The sequence below is a fragment of the Scyliorhinus torazame genome, chromosome 28 (genome assembly GCF_047496885.1).
Source record: "Scyliorhinus torazame isolate Kashiwa2021f chromosome 28, sScyTor2.1, whole genome shotgun sequence".
Lineage (NCBI taxonomy): Eukaryota > Metazoa > Chordata > Chondrichthyes > Carcharhiniformes > Scyliorhinidae > Scyliorhinus > Scyliorhinus torazame.
The window spans coordinates 11027042-11049196 of record NC_092734.1 but is presented as its reverse complement, the minus strand read 5'-3'; the positions used below and the strand labels follow the sequence as shown (position 1 = coordinate 11049196).

The 22155-nt window shown below is 47.0% G+C and overlaps 1 protein-coding gene across 5 annotated transcripts in view; it reads left to right on the top strand.

Moving 5' to 3' along the window:
* Positions 1-22155, top strand: part of micu1 (mitochondrial calcium uptake 1) — a 131684-nt gene that overhangs the window by 73651 nt on the left and 35878 nt on the right. For 4 of the 5 annotated variants that reach the window (XM_072491468.1, XM_072491465.1, XM_072491463.1 and 1 more), the window contains exons 6-7: positions 4468-4511; positions 13832-13870. In XM_072491468.1, coding sequence (XP_072347569.1) covers positions 4468-4511; positions 13832-13870 — 83 coding nt within the window. The remainder of the gene's footprint in view (positions 1-4467; positions 4512-13831; positions 13871-22155) is intronic. The other variant, XM_072491469.1, reaches the window with a different exon arrangement.

The window sequence follows — 22155 nt, the reverse complement described above, 5'->3', positions numbered from 1 at the left end:
CAGTATTTTTTCTTAGTGTCTGCACTTCACCAACTGGAAGGTTATACAAATCATAAGCAGTTTTTAAAAAAATTTAGAGTACCCAATTATTTTTTTCCAATTACGGGGCAATTTAGCGTGGCCAATTCACCCACCCTGCGCATCAGTTGGGTTTTGGGGGTGAGACCCACGCAGACACGGGGAGAATGTGCAAACTCCACACGGACAGTGACCCAGGGCCGGGATCGATCCCGGGTCCTCGGCGCTGTGAGGCAGCAGCGCTCACCACCGTGCCGGTCCTTTTATAAGCAGTTAGGACAATATTTAGTCTACGTGCTCTTTGTACTTTTGAACACCTAGCAGTGTGTGAGTGGGGCACAGATAGATATCTCCCACTATCTCTACAGAGCAATGAGTTAATCTAAATTGCAACAACATCTTGTTTTTTTGAAGTCCCTTTAAAGCTCTGTCCTTGGCCATCTGAGAGTAAGATTCAAATTCTTCAGTCAAGTATAGTGAAATGGAAAATTGCATGGAGATACTTTTGCCTAGCAATCAAAATCCAATTTAATGTTGGGATGTACTCAGTTACTCTCATGCCTGGGGAGTCAGGCTGCAGGTAAGTGATGTTTTGCACTTGATGTAGAACAAAATATCTTGCGCTGCATTTTATTCTGGCAGAGCAGTACAAACTATTCAAGCATGTTCTTGGACATTTTACACTAATGAGGAGTAAGGTGAAATAAATTTTATTTATAAGTCTAGTGGTAACTATCAGAGGGTTCTGATCATCGACAGGTCTTGGAGTACCACTTACCACTTATTTCGAATGTTGAGAAATCATGGTTTGATTCCAACTTTTAATTGGATTCTGCTCGCAGTCTATGCTAGGCACTACATAAGCAGGTTTAAGTTAGTTTTATTTCCTGTCGTATTAACAGTGGCAAGCCGGGCAGGATGGTGGCGCAGTGGATAGCACTGCTGCCTCACGGCGCCAAGGTCCCAGGTTCGATCCCGGCTCTGGGTCACTGTCCTTGTGGAAATTGCACATTCTCCCCATGTTTGCCTGGGTTTCGCCCCCACAACCCAAAGATGTGCATGCTATAGGTGGATTGGCCACACTAAATTGCCCCTTAATTGGAAAAAATGAATTGGGTATTCTAAATTTATAAAAGAAAATAAACCAATGGTAAGCCTGGGTTCTGGAGCGCAGTTTTGATGGTCAAGCTGATGAGGTAGAGCTTTGTTTACGCTGGTTGCTGCTCAGGTATTCATAGAATCATAGAATTTACAGTGCAGAAGGAGGCTATTTGGCCCATCGAGTGTGCGTCGGCCCTTGGAAAGAGCACCCTACTTAAGCCCACGCCTCCACCCTATCCCCGTAACCCAATAACCACCTAATCTTTTGGACACTAAGGGGCAATTTAGCATGGCCAATCCACCTAATCTGCACATCTTTGGACTGTGGGAGGAAACCGGAGCACCCGGAGGAAACCCACGCAGACACGGGGAGAAAGTGCAAACTCCGCACAGACAGTGACCCGAGGCCGGAATTGAACCCGGGTCCCTGGAGCTATGAGGCAGCAGTGTTAACCACTGCACCACCATGCGGGGAAATGGTCAATGTAGCCACATCCTGAAGCTGGAGATCAATTGATTCAGAAGATTTTTTTTTTTTTAATTTAGGGTACCCAATTCTTTTTTTCCAACGAAGGGGCAATTTAGCGTGGCCCCTTGCGTTTACCCTGAGCAGGTTGACACTTTTGATAGAATCCCGACAGTGCGGCGGAAGGCAATTCGGCTTGACTTGTCATTTGGATACTAAGGGGAAATTTAGCGTGGCCAATCCACCTAACCTGCACATCTTTGAACTTTGGGAAGATACCGGAGCACCCGGAGGAAACCCACGCAGACACGGGGAGAACATGCAAACTCCACACAGACAGTCACCCAAGTCCGGAATTGAACCCGGGTCCTTGGCGCTGTGAGGTAGCAATGCTAACCACTGCGCCACCGTGACACCCATATATTTCTAACTTTATATTTTATGTTTCGAAATTCTTGGGGTGCCACTACCCTGCTTTAAATAATGGATTTGTACAGACACAAGCGCCTGAAAAGATTTTGCAAGTGAAATGGACAAACCGGCATGTAAATTTCCTGCCTCTTGAGTTACTCGTACATTGTGAGTGGAAGGTCAAATTTACTTAAACATCTGTCAGCTCAAGTGTGCATTCAGTCTACCTCAATGGCACCAATACTGCAAGAATTTCCAGCTGCCCTTACGAACATATGATTCCTTTAGGATTATGTTGTTTTTCTGAGACTCTGGGACATTTTGTATGTTACTGATTTTGTGAAGCATCCTTTATCATGATTGCACCTGGCAAAAGATGTGCATTGTTTGATGTTGCCGGCCTTGTGAGCTTTGCTTTTTTTTAGACATTATCACTACTCAGCTTTACAGGAAATGTGACATTGGCGTGGTCGGGGAAATGCGTATTTAGATTTAGCCAAAGCAACAGCTGCCCAACGGGTTTAGCAGCACCACTAAAGGTTCACAAGTACCCACTGATGTGACCTTATTAAAGTAGAATCCTCAGTAAACCACTTCTGTTATCTGCTTAATTCCGCAAAAAGCCCTCTTGTACTGTTATAAGCTGTCAGTGTAAAAGTGTAAAAGCAGCGGCTGGAATGTGATCTTTATTTGTTGTGTAGTTAGTTGTATTCAAACATGCCTGCGTTTTATTATTAAATGTATTGTTTCTATGATTCATCCAGGATTTAACTGTGCACGTCCTATCCCAAACCTGGGGTGCGATTCTCCACTCCCACGCCGGTTGGGAGAATCGCCTGGGCCGCCAAAAATTTCCGGGGACGCCGGTCCGACGCCCTCCCGATTCTCCCAAGCGGCGGGAACGGCCCGGTCGAGTTTCTCCGGCACCCCTGCTATTCTGAGGCCCGTATGGGCCGAGTGGCCAGGCCAAAACGGCGGGTTCCCCCCGGCGCCGTCCACACCTGGTCGCTGCAGTCGTGGGCGGTGCGTGAACGCTGGAGGGGCGGCCTGTGGGGGGGCGAGGGGGGATCCTGCACCCCTCCTGCACAGTACCTCAAATGTGGGGTGGCTCGCGATCGGTGCCCACCGATCGTCAGGCCGTCCTCTCTGAAGGAGGACCTCCTTCCTTCCGCGGCCCCGCAAGATCCGTCCCCCATCTTCTTGCGGGGCGGACTTCGAGAGGACGGCATGCGCGGATGACGCCCGTTATGCGGTGCCGGCCGTGTCATCTATGCGGCGCCGCTTTTACGCGGGCGACAAGGCCTGGCGCGTGTAGATGACGCGGCCCCGATACTGGCCCATTGTCAGGGCCTGAATCGGTCGGGACCGGGGCCGTTCTGCGCCGTCGTGAACCTCGACGGCGTTCACGACGGTGCGGCCACTTCGGCGCGGGAATGGAGAATCCTGCCCCTGGTCTCTGACCCCGACTGATATTCCAGCCCCCAGTGCATAGACTTCAAACCTTTGTCCTTTGGCAATCCCATGGTGACTTTGCTGCCCACTACCTCTGCAGTCTCCTGCAACTTTATCTCCCATTTTTCACACTCCACTCTTCTAAGTCTGGGCTATTGTTTGTCATTGCTTCTCTAAATAGTGGTTAAACTCGGCCTTTGTTTGCTCAACAACATTTTTGACTTTGTAGTATTAAAACACACAGTCCCACTTCATAATAATCTTTATTATTGTCACAAGTAGGCTTACATTAACACTGCAATGAAGTTACTGTGAAAAGCCCCTAGTGGCCACACTCCGGCACCTGTTCGGGTACACCGAGGGAGAATTCAGAATGTCCAATTCACCTAACAGCACGTCTTTCGGGACTTGTGGGAGGAAACCGGAGCACCCGGAGGAAACTCACGCAGACACGGGGAGAACTTGCAGACTCCGCGCAGACAGTCACCCAAGCCGGGAATCGAACCTGGGACCCTGGCGCTGTTAAGCAACAGTGCTAACCACTGTGCTGCATTTATTGATAGAATGCGTTGCGCATTACATGGCAATAACACTTCTAACCTCAAAACAGTGTGCTGAAGGGGGGGGTTCAACGATGATACCTTTTAAAACTAAACAGTTAGCATGTAAAACTACTCTAGTGGCATGCTAACTATTTAGTTTTAAGAGGTATCATCGCTGAACCCCCCCTTCATGCACCATCTAACATACCAGGAGCAACGTTACACGGTAGTGTGTTCTGAAAAAAATATTGTTATCGCCTGACAGGTTATAACTTATTTCGGATTTTTCTTTTTGAAAATCATTTGTCGTAAATTGAAAGGTTTTGAAATGGGTTTTCAATCAGAATTATAATGCCTCCAGGGCAGTCAACAGATGTATGATTAGCCATGGATCTGAATGAATAAATCAACTGCAAGCTGTTAGAGAATTGTGTGGTGATTTTTAATCATAACCCAGTCTCTCTCTCTCTCCCCCAGATCAGGGTCTGGACCAGTTCATAGTGAAACGATACGATGGGAAGGTTAGTAATGCCATATTGCCTTTCATGTTATACGATTGTCATCTAGGCGGCTGGCTCCAGGTTCGTAGAAGAAAGTTTACTGGAACACCAAGAGAAGGCAAATGATGGTGAATTATGTTGAGGTCCACTTGCAATATCTTGTTCAAGATCAGTGTATAATATGTAGTAGATGAAATCTCCCAGTGATCGACTGAAGTTCATTTCCAGATAAACTTGTTGTGGTTCTAATGTTTCTGTTTATTTGATGTAACTAACACTTTCTTTAGTGGGCGTAGTCCCTCATCGCTTTACCAACGGCCTTTCAAACTCTTGGTCAGGCAGTACAATAACATGTAATTCAAGCCTCTGCCCCACTTGTGTTCATGATCCCAGCCATTAAGCACTAAAAGGCATCTTAACACACAGCTAGGAGCAAGCCTAATAGCAAGCTGTCAACTCCATTGTTATCTTGCTGGGGCCCAAGCGCATGTCTGAGGTAGACCATCAAAAAGTAGTTGTAGAAGCGAGCATGTGGCTTTATATTGCAGGATAATATAAAATAAAAGTAAACTTGCCTTCATTCTGTTTCGCATCTTCTCTGATAATCAAGTAGATGCTCCCAAAAATTGTACCATTTTATTTTATTTGCTGATGACACAAGATTAGGCTGAGTCACCAAATAAATGACTGAAACACTGCGGAAGATGGGAAAGGACAGGAGATGGATTGGTGGAACCTTTTTCAGTGCTTAAACAAGGTCAACAGATATTGAAATATTCCCCACCCATCTTAAGCCCTTGAGTTTCTTTAGATACAAACAATGACTCGTTAATGTCAAGAGACTGGATAAACTGAGAAAACACTCTCTCTCAATTATTCAGCATCCTTTTTTCTTATCGTTTTTGTTTTATTCCCACAGTTTCACTCCCTCCAGAGACGCCTTTCTGGAATTCAGTTTGCTGTGTGCCAGTTGGTCAATATTAGAGCGCAGCATGAAATGAAAATGAAAATCGCTTATTGTCACAAGTGGGCTTCAAATGAAGTTACTGTGAAAAGCCCCTAGTCGCCACATTCCGGCACCTGTTTGGGGAGGCTGGTGCGGGAATGAGGCTGGTATGAGACTGTTTGGCTTCTGTTTCTGACGATGCGTTTATGCCCCTTTTGACAATCGATTATTCATGTGTGACCCCTGGAATGGTGCTCACCCACACAAGACAGTGCTGACCCCGTCCTGCAGCCCCACTCCTAACTCACTTTCTAGAATTTCTGGCTCCTGTCTGGCCTACGTCGGAAGATGTCAACACAGTCGGAGAGTGCGTGGGGGGCAGTTCTGGGTTGAACGTTTTGGAGGGAGGGAGGGAGGGTGCAAATATTGTCAGTGGTGAGGGAGGGCGGTGCACACTGTTGAGGGGGAAGGCAGGGGGATTGAACATTTGTCAGGCGTGAGGTGGGTAGCAATCTCGGTGGGGTGACGCGGTGCAGCTTTGGAGGTTGACAGCTCCATTTAACAATGTAAGTAAATGAACTGTCGATAGACCTTAAGGTCTAATTCATGATAAGAAAAGGAGCCTGGATGTGCGGGAATTACAGCTGGCAATTTTCCTACGATTGTGTGCTTCCCTGCTGGAGCGGAGACATCAAAAGGTGCAAAGACTCCAGTGTAAAATGATAAGTGGGCAGTTTCAGTTGAAGTCTGCATCAGATGCGCCCTCTCCGATGTTAACCAGAAGATCTGGGCTAATATTGTAAAATATTTATTTGGGAATAGGATGTTGATGCAGATTTTACCAACATTTTTTTTTTTTTTTTAAATAATATTTTATTGAAAATTTTTGGTCAGCCAACACAGTACATTGTGCATCCTTTACACAACATTATAACAATACAGATAATAATGACCTTTTTTATTTAAACAAGAACAAAAGAAAACAACAACAAATAAATAAATATTAAATAACAAAAATAAAAACTAGCCCTAATTGGCAACTGCCTTGTCTCAGGCCACACCCCCCCCCCCCCCCCCCACACCCCCACCCCCAAGTCCTGGGCTGCTGCTGCTGCCTTCTTTTTTCCCCCATCTATCTTTCCGCAAGATATTCGACGAACGGTTGCCACCGCCTGGTAAACCCTTGAGCCGACCCCCTTAGGACGAACTTAATCCGCTCTAACTTTATGAACCCCGCCATATCATTTATCCAGGTCTCCACCCCCGGGGGCTTGGCTTCTTTCCACATTAGAAATATCCTGCGCCGGGCTACTAGGGACGCAAAGGCCAAAACATCGGCCTCTCTCGCCTCCTGCACTCCCGGCTCTTGTGCAACCCCAAATATAGCCAACCCGGGCATGACCAAAACATATGGGTATGATTCGCTGGGCTTCTCGAGCACCTCGCACACCTATCCTCCACCCCGAAAAATTTACTGAGCCGTGTTCCAGTCATATGTGCCCTGTGTAATACCTTAAACTGAATCAGGCTTAGCCTGGCGCACGAGGACGACGAGTTTACCCTGTTTAGGGCATCTGCCCACAGCCCCTCCTCAATCTCCTCCCCTAGCTCTTCTTCCCATTTCCCTTTTAGTTCGTCCACCATAGTCTCCCCTTCATCCCTCATTTCCCTATATATATCCGACATCTTACCGTCCCCCACCCATTTCTTCGAGATGACTCTGTCCTGCACCTCTTGTGTCGGGAGCTGCGGGAATTCCCTCACCTGTTGCCTCGCAAAAGCCCTCAATTGCATGTACCTGAATGCATTCCCTTGGGGCAACCCATATTTCTCAGTCAGCGCTCCCAGACTCGCGAACTTCCCATCCACAAATAGATCTTTCAATTGCGTTATACCTGCTCTTTGCCACATTCCATATCCCCCATCCATTCCCCCCGGGGCAAACCTATGGTTGTTTCTTATCGGGGACCCCCCTAGGCTCCGGTCTTTCCCCTATGTCGTCTCCACTGTCCCCAAATCTTCAGTGTAGCTACCACCACCGGACTCGTGGTATAGTTCCTTGGTGAGAACGGCAATGGGGCTGTCACCATAGCCTGCAGGCTGGTCCCCCTACAGGACGCCCTCTCTAATCTCTTCCACGCCGCTCCCTCCTCCTCTCCCATCCACTTACTCACCATTGAAATATTAGCGGCCCAATAATACTCACTTAGGCTCGGTAGTGCCAGCCCCCCCCTATCCCTACTACGCTGTAAGAATCCCTTCCTCACTCTCGGAGTCTTCCCGGCCCAGACAAAACCCATGATACTCTTTTCTATCCTTTTGAAAAAAGCCTTCGTGATCACCACCGGGAGGCACTGAAACACAAAGAGGAATCTCGGGAGGACCACCATCTTAACCGCCTGCACCCTCCCTGCCATTGACAATGCTACCATATCCCATCTCTTGAAATCTTCCTCCATCTGTTCCACCAACCGCGTCAAATTTAGCCTGTGCAATGTGCCCCAATTCTTAGCTATCTGGATCCCCAGGTAACGAAAGTCTCTTGTTACCTTCCTCAACGGTAGGTCTTCTATTTCTCTACTCTGCTCCCCTGGATGCACCACAAACAGCTCACTCTTCCCCATGTTCAATTTATACCCTGAAAAATCCCCAAACTCCCCAAGTATCCGCATTATTTCTGGCATCCCCTCCGCTGGATCCGCCACATATAGTAGCAGATCATCCGCATATAAAGATACCCAGTGTTCTTCTCCTCCCCTAAGTATTCCCCTCCATCTCTTGGAACCTCTCAGCGCTATCGCCAGGGGCTCAATCGCCAGTGCAAACAGTAATGGGGACAGAGGACATCCCTGCCTTGTCCCTCTATGGAGCCGAAAATATGCCGATCCCCGTCCATTCGTGACCACACTCGCCACTGGGGCCCTATACAACAGCTGCACCCATCTAACATACCCCTCTCCAAACCCAAATCTCCTCAACACCTCCCACAGATAATCCCATTCCACTCTATCAAATGCTTTCTCGGCATCCATCGCCACTACTATCTCCGTTTCACCCTCTGGTGAGGCCATCATCATTACCCCTAACAGCCTCCGTATATTCGTGTTCAGCTGTCTCCCCTTCACAAACTCAGTTTGGTCCTCATGAACCACCCCCGGGACACATTCCTCTATTCTCATTGCCATTACCTTGGCCAGGACCTTGGCATCCACATTGAGGAGGGAAATTGGTCTGTAGGACCCGCATTGTAGCGGATCCTTTTCCTTCTTTAAGAGAAGCAATATCGTTGCTTCTGACATAGTCGGGGGCAGTTGTCCCCTTTCCTTTGCCTCGTTAAAGGTCCTCGTCAGTAGCGGGGCGAGCAAGTCCAAATATTTTCTGTAAAATTCAACTGGGAATCCGTCCGGTCCCGGGGCCTTTCCCGTCTGCATGTTCCTAATTCCTTTCACCACTTCTTCTACCGTGATCTGTGCTCCCAGTCCCACCCTTTCCTGCTCTTCCACCTTGGGAATTTCCAGCCGATCCAAAAAATCCATCATTCTCTCCCTCCCATCCGGGGGTTGAGCTTCATACAATTTTTTATAAAATGTCTTGAACACTTCGTTCACTCTCTCCGCTCCCCGCTCCGTCTCTCCTTCCTCGTCCCTCACCCCCCCTATTTCCCTCGCTGCTCCCCTTTTCCTCAATTGGTGTGCCAGCATTCTGCTCGCCTTCTCTCCATATTCATACTGTACACCCTGCGCCTTCCTCCATTGTGCCTCTGCAGTGCCTGTAGTCAGCAAGTCAAATTCCACATGCAGCCTTTGCCTTTCCCTGTACAGTCCCTCCTCCGGTGCTTCCGCATATTGTCTATCCACCCTCAAAAGTTCTTGCAGCAACCGCTCCCGTTCCTTACTCTCCTGCTTCCCTTTATGTGTCCTTATTGATATCAGCTCCCCCCTAACCACCGCCTTCAACGCCTCCCAGACCACTCCCACCTGAACCTCCCCATTGTCATTGAGTTCCAAGTACTTTTCAATGCATCCCCTCACCCTTAGGCACACCCCCTCATCCGCCATTAGTCCCATGTCCATTCTCCAGGGTGGGCGCCCTCTTGTTTCCTCCCCTATCTCCAAGTCTACCCAGTGTGGGGCATGATCCGAAATGGCTATAGCCGTATATTCCGTTCCCCTCACCCTCGGGATCAATGCCCTACCCAACACAAAAAAGTCTATGCGTGAATAGACTTTATGGACATAGGAGAAAAACGAGAACTCCTTACTCCTAGGTCTACTGAATCTCCACGGGTCCACCCCTCCCATCTGCTCCATAAAATCCTTAAGCACCTTGGCTGCTGCCGGCCTCCTACCAGTCCTGGACTTCGACCTATCCAGCCTTGGTTCCAACACCGTGTTAAAGTCTCCCCCCATTATCAGCTTTCCGGTCTCTAGGTCTGGGATGCGTCCTAGCATTCGCCTCATAAAGTTGGCATCGTCCCAGTTCGGGGCATACACGTTTACCAAAACCACCATCTCTCCCTGTAATTTGCCACTCACCATCACGTATCTGCCCCCGTTATCCGCCACTATAGTCTTCGCCTCGAACATTACCCGCTTCCCCACTAATATAGCCACCCCCCTGTTTTTCGCATCCAGCCCCGAATGGAACACCTGCCCCACCCATCCTTTGCGCAACCTAACCTGGTCTATCAGTTTCAGGTGCGTTTCCTGTAGCATAACCACATCTGCTTTAAGTTTCTTAAGGTGTGCGAGTACTCGTGCCCTCTTTATCGGCCCGTTAAGCCCCCTCACGTTCCACATGATCAGCCGAGTTGGGGGGCTTCCCACCCCCCCCACTTGCCGGTTAGCCATCATCTTTTTCCAGCTTCTCACCCAGTTCCCACGCAGCTGTATCTCTCCCAGACGGTGCCCCCCCGCCCATCCTTTCCCGTACCCACTCCCCCCTTTCCCCAGCAGCAGCAACCCAGTAATTCCCCCCTCCCCCCCCCCCCCCCCCCCTGCTAGACCCCCCGCTAGCGTAATTACTCCCCCCATGTTGCTCCCAGAAGTCAGCAAACTCTGGCTGACCTCGGCTTCCCCCCGTGATCACGGCTCGCACCGTGCGACGCCCCCTCCTTCCTGCTTCTCTATTCCCGCCATAATTATCATAGCGCGGGAACCAAGCCCGCGCCTCTCCCTCGGCCCCGCCTCCCATGGCCAACGCCCCATCTCCTCTCCCTCCCCACATCCCCCCATCACCACCTGTGGGAGAAAGAAAAGTTACCATACCGCAGGATTAAAACATAAAACCCCTCTTCGCCCCCCCCATTCGCCCCACCACTTTGTCCAAACGTTCATTTTCATAATCCAATCATTCCAATTTTTCTTCTGCAATAAAAGTCCACGCTTCATCCGCCGTTTCAAAGTAGTGGTGCCTCCCTTGATATGTGACCCACAGTCTTGCCGGTTGCAGCATTCCAAATTTTATCTTCTTTTTGTGAAGTACCGCTTTGGCCCGATTAAAGCTCGCCCTCCTTCTCGCCACCTCCGCACTCCAATCTTGATAAACGCGGATCACCGCGTTCTCCCATTTACTACACCGAGTTTTCTTCGCCCATCTAAGGACCATTTCTCTATCCTTAAAACGGAGGAATCTCACCACTATGGCTCTGGGAGTTTCTCCTGCTCTCGATCCTCGCACCATAACTCGGTATGCTCCCTCCACCTCCAACGGACCCGTCGGGGTCTCCGCTCCCATTAACGAGTGCAGCATCGTGCTCACATATGCCCCGACGTCCGCCCCCTCCACACCTTCAGGAAGGCCAAGAATCCTCAAGTTGTTCCTCCTTGCGTTGTTTTCCAGTGCCTCCAACCTCTCCACAGATCGTTTCTGGTGTGCCTCCTGTATCTCCGACTTCACCACCAGGCCCTGTATATCGTTCTCATTCTCTGCTGCTTTCGCCTTCACGACCCGAAGCTCCTGCTCCTGGGTCTTTTGTTCCTCTTTCAGCCCTTCAATCGCCTGTAATATCGGGGCCAACAACTCTTTCTTCATTTCCTTTTTTATCTCCTCCACGCAGCGTTTCAAGAACTCTTGTTGTTCAGGGCCCCATATGAAACTGCCACCTTCCGACGCCATCTTGGTTTCTGCTTGCCTTCCTTGCCGTTGTTCCAAAGGATCCGCTGCAATCCGGCCACTTTCCTCTCCTTTTTCCATCCGTGTCCAGGGGGAACACCCTTCTGGTTTACCGCACGGTGTTTTTAGCCGTTAAAATTGCCGTTGGGGCTCCTATCAAGAGCCCAAAAGTCCGTTCCACCGGGAGCTGCCGAAACGTGCGACTCAGCTGGTCATCGCCGCACCCGGCTTACCAACATTTTTAATGAGTTGACTTTCTTTGCCAAAAGAAAATCTTGACGGTTATTTCATGACTGGCATTATCACCTTGTGCTGGCTCTGAATTCCTGAAACAAAAAAAAAGACTTTTCAACACATTTGTTTTAAGGTGAGTGTTGAGCACTTTCCCAGGAACAACAGCAGTTAGGAACTAGATCTCATAAAAACAGAAAAAAGAAGCAGGAGGAGGCCATTCGGCCCTTCGAGCCTGCTCCGCCATTCATTATGATCATGGCTAATTATCAAGTTCAGTAGCCTGATCCCGCCTCTCCCCCCCCCCATATCCCTTGATCCTTTATTTCTAATTCCTTCTTCAAATGACACAACTTTTTGGCCTCAACTACTTTCTGTGGTAGCGAGTTCCACAAATTCTCTGGGTGAATAAATTTCTCCTCACCTCAGTCCTAAAAGGTTTAACCCTTATCCTCAAACTATGACCCCTATTTCTGGACTCCCCCACCATCGGGAACGTTCTTTCTGAATCTCCTTAAGGTTTTTTTCCATAGCTGATATCATTTAAGAGTACCCAATTCATTTTTCTTTCCAATTAAGGGGCAATTTAGAGTGGCAAATCTAAAAAAAATTGGCAATATCATTCCACATCAATACTCTTTCTTTTTTTTATAAATTCATTTTTTCCAATTAAGGGGCCAATCCACCTAGCCTGCACATCTTTGGGTTGTGGGGGTGAAACCCACGCAGACACGGGGAGAATGTGGAATCTCCGCACGAACAGTGACCCGGGGCCGAGATTGAACCCGGGTCCTCGGCACTGTGAGGCAACAAATAATTTATGTGAAAAGTCGCCATAGCCCCAGTGACCATAGGCTGCTTTCCCCTTTGAGGGAGAGGGCTGACTGGTGGTGATTTAACCTGTGTATCACCACATCTCAGCAGTACGGGACTTGAACTCCCACTGTTGGCGCCGCTCTGCATCACAAACCAGCCGTCCAGCCGACTGAGCTAAACCGGCCCTAGATGTGTCACTGTGTACTTGTGTTACTGTATTGTTAATGCGTACATCACAAATTAATTTTACCCACCAGTGCATCCTTGAATTTGTTGATCCTAGCACTGTCGTGCATGAAGTGATGAATGTATTGTAACTGCCCAGTGTTTTATTCTTTGCAAACAGCTGCTGTTTTATGTTGTGCTGAAGTCTCGATGATGTGTTCTCTCTTTATGTGCATATGGCTTTCGGTATTAATATGATCCTGTGTTTATTCTTCCTGCAGGAGCTACCCAGTCACTCGATGTGTTCATGCTCTTTATAAGCTTTTAAAATGTATTTTGATAACCTCTCGGAATCATTTTCTTCAGTTTTGAGTGCCAAGTATTTTGATGTAGAATTAGCAAAATCCAATATTTCACATCGCATCGGGTTTTTTTTGACCTATGGTGGTATCCCAGTGTTCTCAAAGGATTAAAACTAGAGATATGTGGCTGCTTGGTGACATAATTTCTTCCATTTGCCAATGGTAAAGAGATAAAGGACATCCACGTAGCCGCCTTTATTCTGAAGCCGACCTGATAACTAAGAGCGAGCTTGGTGATGAAAGAGCTTTAGTTTCGATTTAGCCCTCATCAGCTATGTCCTGTAAAGTATGTAAATTATACAAGGTGCTCGACTGACATAAAAACGCAACTGTTCCAGCAATGCTGTCCAGAAAAAGCAGTGTGCCATCCCTACCCAGTCTGGTCTGATTTCAAACAAATTGTCCAGATCTGTTCTCGTCAGTGCTGCCTCCTAGAACCTCAGCTTCCTCTTCGATGCCGTGAAACTAAAGCGCAACAAAGAATTGCCAGAGTACATAGAGTCTTTGTTGTGCTTTAGTTTCATATTCTCTCGGTCTGAGAGAATATTTCTCTGCAGTCTCACTGGCCTTTCTGTCACTCTATCAGTTTGCTGCAGTCTTGCAGTCCCTGTTCTTTTCATCTACAGGTGGATTGCAATTTAACTGCAGCTGATCTTTATCTCTACAGGTGTACTGTAGTTTCACTGTGGCTTTTTTTTCTTCCACAGATGTGTTGCAGTCTCCGTAAGGCTGTTGTTTCTCTACAGGTATACTGCTGCAATGTTGCTGTTTCTCTGTAGGTGTAATGTAGTCTATTCAGACTGTGTTGCACTTAATAGAGAGCTGTAAAAATAACAATGGATCTGAAATAAAGCGCATGTCCTTGGGTCATTTCTGCAGGTGTATTTTTCTGATTATGAATGGTTCTCTGGACAGGAATATTGTGGGTGACACATCTTGGCTATTACCTGTACTCTAACGCTAAAATGTTTTGACTGTGTTGTGATGGTTTTAACATTCCATGAGTCCTTCTGTGTTTGGTCTGCCAAAGTCTTAACATCGTCAGCTTACCAGGACTGGAGCCTAACCATCCCAACCAAAGCTGCTGTTGGCTTAAAGTGTGGATGTAGCCATTAACTGTTTCTTATTGTCTGTCTGCTGTGTTGCTTATAATCGCTCAATGTAGCACTACTGTATTTTGTGATGTAACCAGACGCCCATTTTCTTCCCTTTTCACCACATTCTGAACCACACTCCCACTCGTCAGGATTTCTGGCAGGTACGAGGTGTGTGAGCATGTGCATATAACCCGGTATGCACTTCAGCATTTACCATGCTCTCTTCCATAGGATCTCCCCCAACCCCCCCCCCCACCCCCCCCCCCCCTCCCCCATATCCCTGACTGCACTATCCCAGCATGCCATGTTGCAAGTGCCTGAGACGCCAGGAAAGACTGATCAATTAAAATTATTTTTATGCTGCTCTTCATTATATATATTCTGTATATAATGTATGTTCTGTGGGCATTCTAATTACCACTGTGGTCCGCACCGTAGTCTGCTCAGCACCATGACGGAGTGCTTCCAAAGGTTATCTGCAGAATGGCAAATCCTAGTGCATTTTGTAACGAAAAATTTAGGGTGGGGTGGCACGATTGTGACAGATACACTGATTACAGAGAGAACAATAAATTGGATTTATACTGCACTTCATCATGTTGCCGCGAAACTGACAAAACAAATTAGTTATGCAGGTGATCACAGGAGCCATTTTATGCAGGGCAAGTCTCGTGTAAATAACAACGAGGTAACTCATCAGACAGTGCCTGTAGGAAACGCTGCAAATACTCAGCAGGTCAGGCAGCATCTGTGGAGAGGGAAACAGAGTTAGTGTTCCAAGTCTGAGACCCGGTCGAACCGGAAGACGTTACCGATGCTACAGTCCTTCCAAGTACAGATGCAGGGGGGGGGGAGAAAGGAGTGAACAAGATGAGAACGATTTAAGCACCAAAAAATAGGGCTAAATGAGCGAGGCGGAAGTGGGCGATGATGTGATGGAAAATGGATCGAGGGGGGAGAGGTAAACTGCAGCAGAATCGACGGCAGCACTTGCCCTACCAACCAATGAAATTGGTGATTTGAAATTGTGACACTCGGGTATTGAGTCCAGGAGGCCATAGATTGGCTAATCAAACGGCAAGCTGCTGTCGTTGACCCTCATTGGAACAGCGGAGGGCTTGGCGGTCAGCGGGGGAGTGGGTCAGAGAATTAGATTGACTGACTATGTCATTTTGTTTCGGGTGGTTGGGTGAGAATTGTTGACCGGGGCACTGACTGAACACTGCTGTTCGGGCAGGGAAGAGCAGGCGAATGTTGTGCCACTTTCTGTTGAGAGGTGCTGAAAGCAAATTGCGGACCAAATTTATTTGAAGTATTTGCAGTAAATGCCTGCAATTCAGGAGCAAAGTATTGCTGTGTCTTTGTTTGCTGGAGTGATGCTATGCTGCAAAGCTATTTTTCCACGGGGTACATCCCGTTGCTGCACTGGTTAACGTTAGAATCTCTGTCTGTGTTTGAGCTTCCGTTGGGACTCAGCTCAAGAATTTCACCGCAAACTGCAGAGTAATGTCCGACACAGAGGGGATGAAGGTAACTCTGGAATCTATTTTGTGTGGATTAGGAATAAGGGCCGGCAAGGCAGTTCCAAGAACCCTGGTCCCAGTTAGCAAGCTCAGGGAGACGGCAGAAATCTCCTGACATATATTCTTTGAGTGAGGGAAATTGGTAACGACCCTTTGGGAGTAATAAAACACTTGAGGGTCGAGGAAGCTGACAAAGTCTTGTCTGTGAATGGTAAAAATACTGCATTCATCCAGGAAAGTGGGGAGTGTTCATCACATTCCTGACTTGTACCTTGTAGGTCGAGAACAGGCTTTTAGGAGTCAGGAGGTGAGTTGCTGTTGATAGGGATTCAGCGATGGTAATGCCATTGAATGTCATGGGGCGATGGTTAGATTCTCTCTTATTGGAGTTGGTCATTGCCTGGCACTTGTGTGGCACAAATGTTACTTGTCACTTGTCAGTCCAAGTCTGGATGTTGTCCACATCTTGCTGCATTTGCATGTGGATTGCTTCAGTGCTTAAGGACTGGTGCTGAACATTATGCAATCATCAGCAAACATCCCCACATCTGACCTTGTGTTGGAAGGAAGGTCATTGCTGAAGATGGTTGGGCCTAGGACACTACCCTGAGGAACTCCTGCAGTGATGTTTCATGAAACTGCTACCGAGGAAAAGGAGACTTGCACACGAGTAAAAGAACAGGCCTGTGTTCAGGAAATGTGAGCTTTGACATTTTTGTTTACTTTCATTACTTTTGGAGATCAGGGAATATTGACACACGTTTTCTCAGCTCAAATGCGATGTTAGGAGCTATGGTAGGGTAGGTTGCACATGAGCAACAAACGGTTCTTGCACTCCAAGCTCTGTCAGACTCGAGTGTTACAAGTCTGTCTCCTCCAGGGGTCACACTCTGACCCAGGGACCTTGTAGGACAGCAATGGCTTTTCTCTGTCGTCTATTTCTTTCACTATTCCAGGTTGTAACCTAGATTCCAAGATTCACCAGACAAACTGCTAAAGGATGTCGGTGAAATCCTTGAAATGAAAGCTCATGCCATGAAATGAAGGTTCATTTGCCAGCACTCTCTTCAATCCAGTAAAAGGTTGCTACAAAATCATACACTGCAGGTATAAAACTCAAGCACTTTTGCACTTCTAGCGGCCTCGAGATTTAATTAGTGCCTTTCTATCTCCTCCATTATTTGCAATGTTATGGGTACAGCAGCAGTAAACCTTTATATAACTGAAGAAAACGCTTATGTCTGTGGGGAATCTACAGTTGAACAATGGAAAACTGTGTTCATAGATAAAGGCTCGTAAAATAGAATAAAGATGTCCCTGGAGAACTGGAAAGAGATGCGAGTAATTCAAGGGAGACCATTTAAAATTTGAAGGTTCCTTGAAGGAGTCAGCAGGAGCGGCAAAACAGAATACTTGCAGTCAAATTGGAGCGATCAATGACACCAGATGATGCATGAGGAAGCAGTCATTTTGCTTTGTGTCTCTGCATTAAAGTGACAAGCGCAACCCTACTCTAGCTCCTGTTTACATTGATGTATTGCTACCTTAAAGGTGTACATTGGAGTGCAGCCTCAGCCACTTGCATAGTCTGAATGAACCAAAACTATTCTAACCTGCAGTCCATTGGAAATTAAACTATATGATCATCACCTTCAAACTATCAGATTTATAACTAAAATTCCACCGTATTCCAGGTTCATAAGCCTATTTTACAGTTGACTAGTGCAGGCATGGTCATTCACTGCAGCAAAAAGGTTAGCCACCATGCGAGTGGTTTCTCTAATGTGTCCCTTATTTAAATGGAGTGAGACAGCGGAATTTGTTTGCAGTATATGAATGCCCTTGTATATGAATCACAAAAAGTTAACATGCGGGTACAGCGGGTAGTTAGGAAGACAAATGGAAAATTGACCTTTATTGCCAGTGAATGGAGTATAAACGTAAGGAAGTCTTGCTAAAACTAGAGGGCATTGATGAGACTGCACCTGGAATACTGTAGACAGTTTTGGTCTCTGAAAGAAAGATATAGGGCAGGATTCTCGGGGCTCCCAGCCATGTGTGTGTCTCGGTGTGCCACCGAGACACACACACGGCTGGGATTCTTTACTCCCTCCGCTTGTCTGTAGGCTTTCCCATTGAAGCCACCCCATGCCGCCGGGAAGCCTGCGGGCAGAATCCCAAGGGCCGGAGAATTCCGTCCAAAACTGCATTGGGAGCTGTTCAGAGAAGATTCACTCGGCTAATTCCTGAGATTAAGGAGTTGTCTCATGAGGAACAGTTAAGCCGCTTGGGCCTTTACTGATTGCAGTTTCGAAGAATGAGAGGTGCTCGGATTGAAACATATTAAGATTCTAAGAGGGCTTAGCAGGGGCAGGTGCGCAGGAATTCAGAGTTCTCTTCCACAGAGAGCAGTGGAGCCTGGGCCACTGAATATCAAAACTGAGATTTTCTTTTATTTTGTACGAAGTGAGCATCGCTGGCTAGGCCGGCATTTATTGCCCATCCCGAACTGCCCGTGAGAAGTTGATGGTGAGATATCTTCTTAAACCCCTACGGTCCATGTGAGACAGTTCGACAGATTCTTGATCGACACGGGATGAGAGCTGGGGGGTACAGGCAAGTTGGGGCCGGCCGAAGGTAGGGGGGGGGGGGCTATTTTGCAGGCCAGCTCCGCGAGCGGCCAGCACCATGTTGCACTGTGTGCCCGTTGGACCCACCAATTCTCCGGGCTGTATCGGGTGCTCTATGCTGCCTTGCTTTTTTTTAAATGAATTTAGAGTACCGATTAGTTTTTTTCCAATTAAAGGACAATTTAGCATGGCCAATCCACCTGACCTGCACATGTTTGGGTTGTGGGGGTGAAAACCATGCTAACACGGGGAGAATGTGCAAACTCCACACGGACAGTGACCCAGGGCCGGGATTCGAACCCAGGTCCTCAGCGCCCCAGTCCCAGTACTAACCACTGCGCCACATACCGCCCTCTATGCTGCCTTCCTACTAGCCCCCAGCAAAATGGGGAATCGGCGGCCGTTTCACGCCATTCTTTCTGTCGTAAAACGCCACCATTCCCACCCCGGCGTGGGGACATAGCCTCAGAATCGGATAATTCAGCCAAAGGTGTGTGTGTGTATAAATTAAATCTATTCTTTACCCCTTGTCACGCATGGCTATCACAAACTTAAGGGTTTAGAAATTGAGTGCAAAAAGGAGCTGGTACTTATTAAGTTTTCAAAATACTTGAGAACTACGATTAATTTTGAATTTGTATGCAGGAAACTAAAGGTCTTTTTTTAATGGTTTCGGAGATCAGGGCACAGAAAGCACAGCTTCCAAGGATAATGGGCTGAAAATAAAAATAATTATATTTTAATAATCTGCTGTGCTAAATTGTAGCTTAATAACTCTGCATAAATCTGTTTATAATATCATCAATGGAGTTTTTCAGCCAACCCACTTCGCTACTCTTGCATAAAAGTATCAAGTCATTTTGAAATGAAATGAAATGAAAATCGCTTATTGTCACAAGTAGGCTTCAATGAAGTTACTGTGAAAAGCCCCTAGTCGCCACATTCCGGCGCCTGTTCGGGGAGGCTGGTACGGGATCTTGGAGTAGTTTGCACATTCTCCCCGTGTTTGCGTGGGTTTCGCCCCCACAACCCAAAGATGTGCAAGGTAGGTGGATTGAACAAGCTAAATTGCCCCGTAATTGGAGAAAAAATGAATTGGGTACTCTAAATTTTTTTAAAAAGTCATCTTGGGGTATAATTTCTGCGTCTCACAGCCACACTGCTGACACCGAAATTATACTGTAAGATGATTTGATGTTTTTAATGTGAGGGTAGTGAAGTGGGTTGGCTGAAAAATTCTATTAATGATATTATAAACATTGGCGCTGTGCAATATAATATGGCTTACAAAACATGTGTAGCGACCACCAACTGATTCACCATATCGACCGCTTCATCATAAAATGGCTGTTCGCCCTCACCCTCCCATGAGTTTCAAGGAATTGCTGTGCTTGCATATTAATTGCCAGTGAAACACACTCCTAAAAGTTGGGGGCTTGTACTTAATAGAGCAAGTACCTTTTTTTAAATAAATTTAGAGTACCCAAATCATTTTTTCCAATTAAGGGGCAATTTAGCGTGGCCCATCCACCTACCCTGCACATTTGGGTTGTGGGGGCGAAACCCACACAAACACGGGGAGAATGTGCAAACTCCACACGGACAGTGACCCTGAGCCGGGATCGAACCTGGGACCTCGGCGCCGTGAGACTGCAGTGCTAACCATTGAACCACCGTGCTGCCCGCAAGTACCTTTTTTAATGACTTGGCTTCTAATCCTGAAATGCCACTCAAGCTCTCTGTCTTGGAAAGGGAACAATTGAGACCGTGGGCCTCATTCCTACAGGTTCTACACAGGTTAGGCATTTAAAAATTTTAATTTTGAAATGCAATTATTTTCTTGCTTTTCTGTTCTGTGAGATGGTCTTTCTCTTAAAAACTACCTTCCTCCACACCCGCCCCCCACACTTTTCTCTTTCTGTATCCAATTTAACTCGTTTATGGCAACTAAGATTAGAGAGTTGAATGCGTGGCTCAAAGGCTGGTGTGAGAGAAGTGTTTCCGGTTCGTGGGGCACTAGCAGCAGGGGAAAGTGGGGGCCATACCGCTGGGGCGCTCTACGCCTGAACCATGCTGGGACGAGTGTCCCTGCGAATCGCATTGGCAGCTTACTGGAGAAGTAGAAAGTGTTTTAAACTAAATAGTGGGGGCAAGGGATCAAACGTAGAAAATGTGGAATATCAAAGTATAGAGACGAGGTACGAGAGGGAGGCACTAAAATGGGAAATGACAAACAGACCATGACAGAAAGGGACAGAGAAGGGGGCAGCATGTGGCGCAGTGGTTAACACTGGGACTGTGACACTGAGGACCCGGGTTCGAATCCCGACCCTGGGTCACTGTCCATGTGGAGTTTGCACATTCTGCCCGTGTCTGCGTGGGTTTCACCCCCACAACCCAAAGATGTGCAGGTTAGGCCACGTTAAATTGCCCCTTAATTGTGAAAAAAAAAAATTGGGTACTCGAAATTTATTTTAAAAATGAAAGGGACAGAGAATACAAGTCAAAGAGTAAACCACGAGTGATGTGCCACAGAGATCAGTGCTGGAGCCTCAACACTTTACAATTTATGTAACTAATTTGGATGAGGGCATACATGGTATGGTTGTTAAATTTGCTGATGCCACACAGATAGGTAGAAAAGTAAGCTGCGAAGAGGACATAAGGTGGTACATTTCATATAGCTTGTTTACGTGAGTGGGCAAACATCAGGCCAATGGAGTATAATGTGGCAAAATGTGAGGTAAACCAATAGATAAGACGAGACGTTACAAAAATAATAAAGGATGACACAAATTGATTGTGAATATTGTCCAAATGGTGAGGGATTGCAGAGCTCTGGAGATGTAGAGGGATCTGGGTGTCCTAGTGCATGAATTACAAAAGGTTAGAGTGCATGTGCAGCAGTAATTAGCGAAGCTAATAGAATGTTGCATTTATAGCAAGAGGAATTGAATATAAGAGTAGGGAGGAAAGATCTAAATGCATTAGAAGCAGTTCAGAGAACGTTTATTAAGTTAGGGCGGCACGTGGCGAAGTGGTTAGCACTGGGACTGCGGCGCTGAGGACCCGGATTCAAATCCCGGCCCTGGGTCACTGTCCGTGTGGAGTTTGAAAATTCTCCCCGTGTCTGCGTGGGTTTCACCCCCACAACCCAAAGATGGTGGATTGCCCCTTAATTGGAAAAAAAAAAATTGGGTACTTTAAACTTATTTTTAAAAAGGTTTACTAGGTTAATGCCTGCAATGGATGGGATGCCTCAGTGACCTAAGGCTTGTATCTGGTGGAGTTTAGAAGAGTAAGAGGCGACTTGATTGAAACGTATAAAATCCTGAGGGGACTTGACAGGCTGGATGTGGAGAGGACGTTCCCTCTGATGGGAGAATCTAGAACTTGGGGTCACTGTTTAAAAGTAAGGGGGCATCCATTTAGGACAGAGGCGAGAAGAATTTTTCTGAGAGTTGTGAGATCATGGAATTCTCTTGCTTATCGAGAATCTATCTACGTTTGCCTTAAAGATATTCAAGGACAATGCCTCAATCACCTTTTGAAGAAGAGAATTTAAAGAGGTTTAAAGGTGATCAGGGTAGCCAGGGATGTGAGGTTAAAATCAGATCAACCATGATCTTTTTAAATGGCGGAGCAGGCTTGAGAGTGGCCTACGCCTTTTAATTCGTACGTTCATCCTGTTTACTTCTCTGCTGCATCTCTATTTTTTTTCTCAATCCGTATACCTCCTGGATAGAGATAGACAGTTGGTCATTGTCTACCAAGGTCCTTG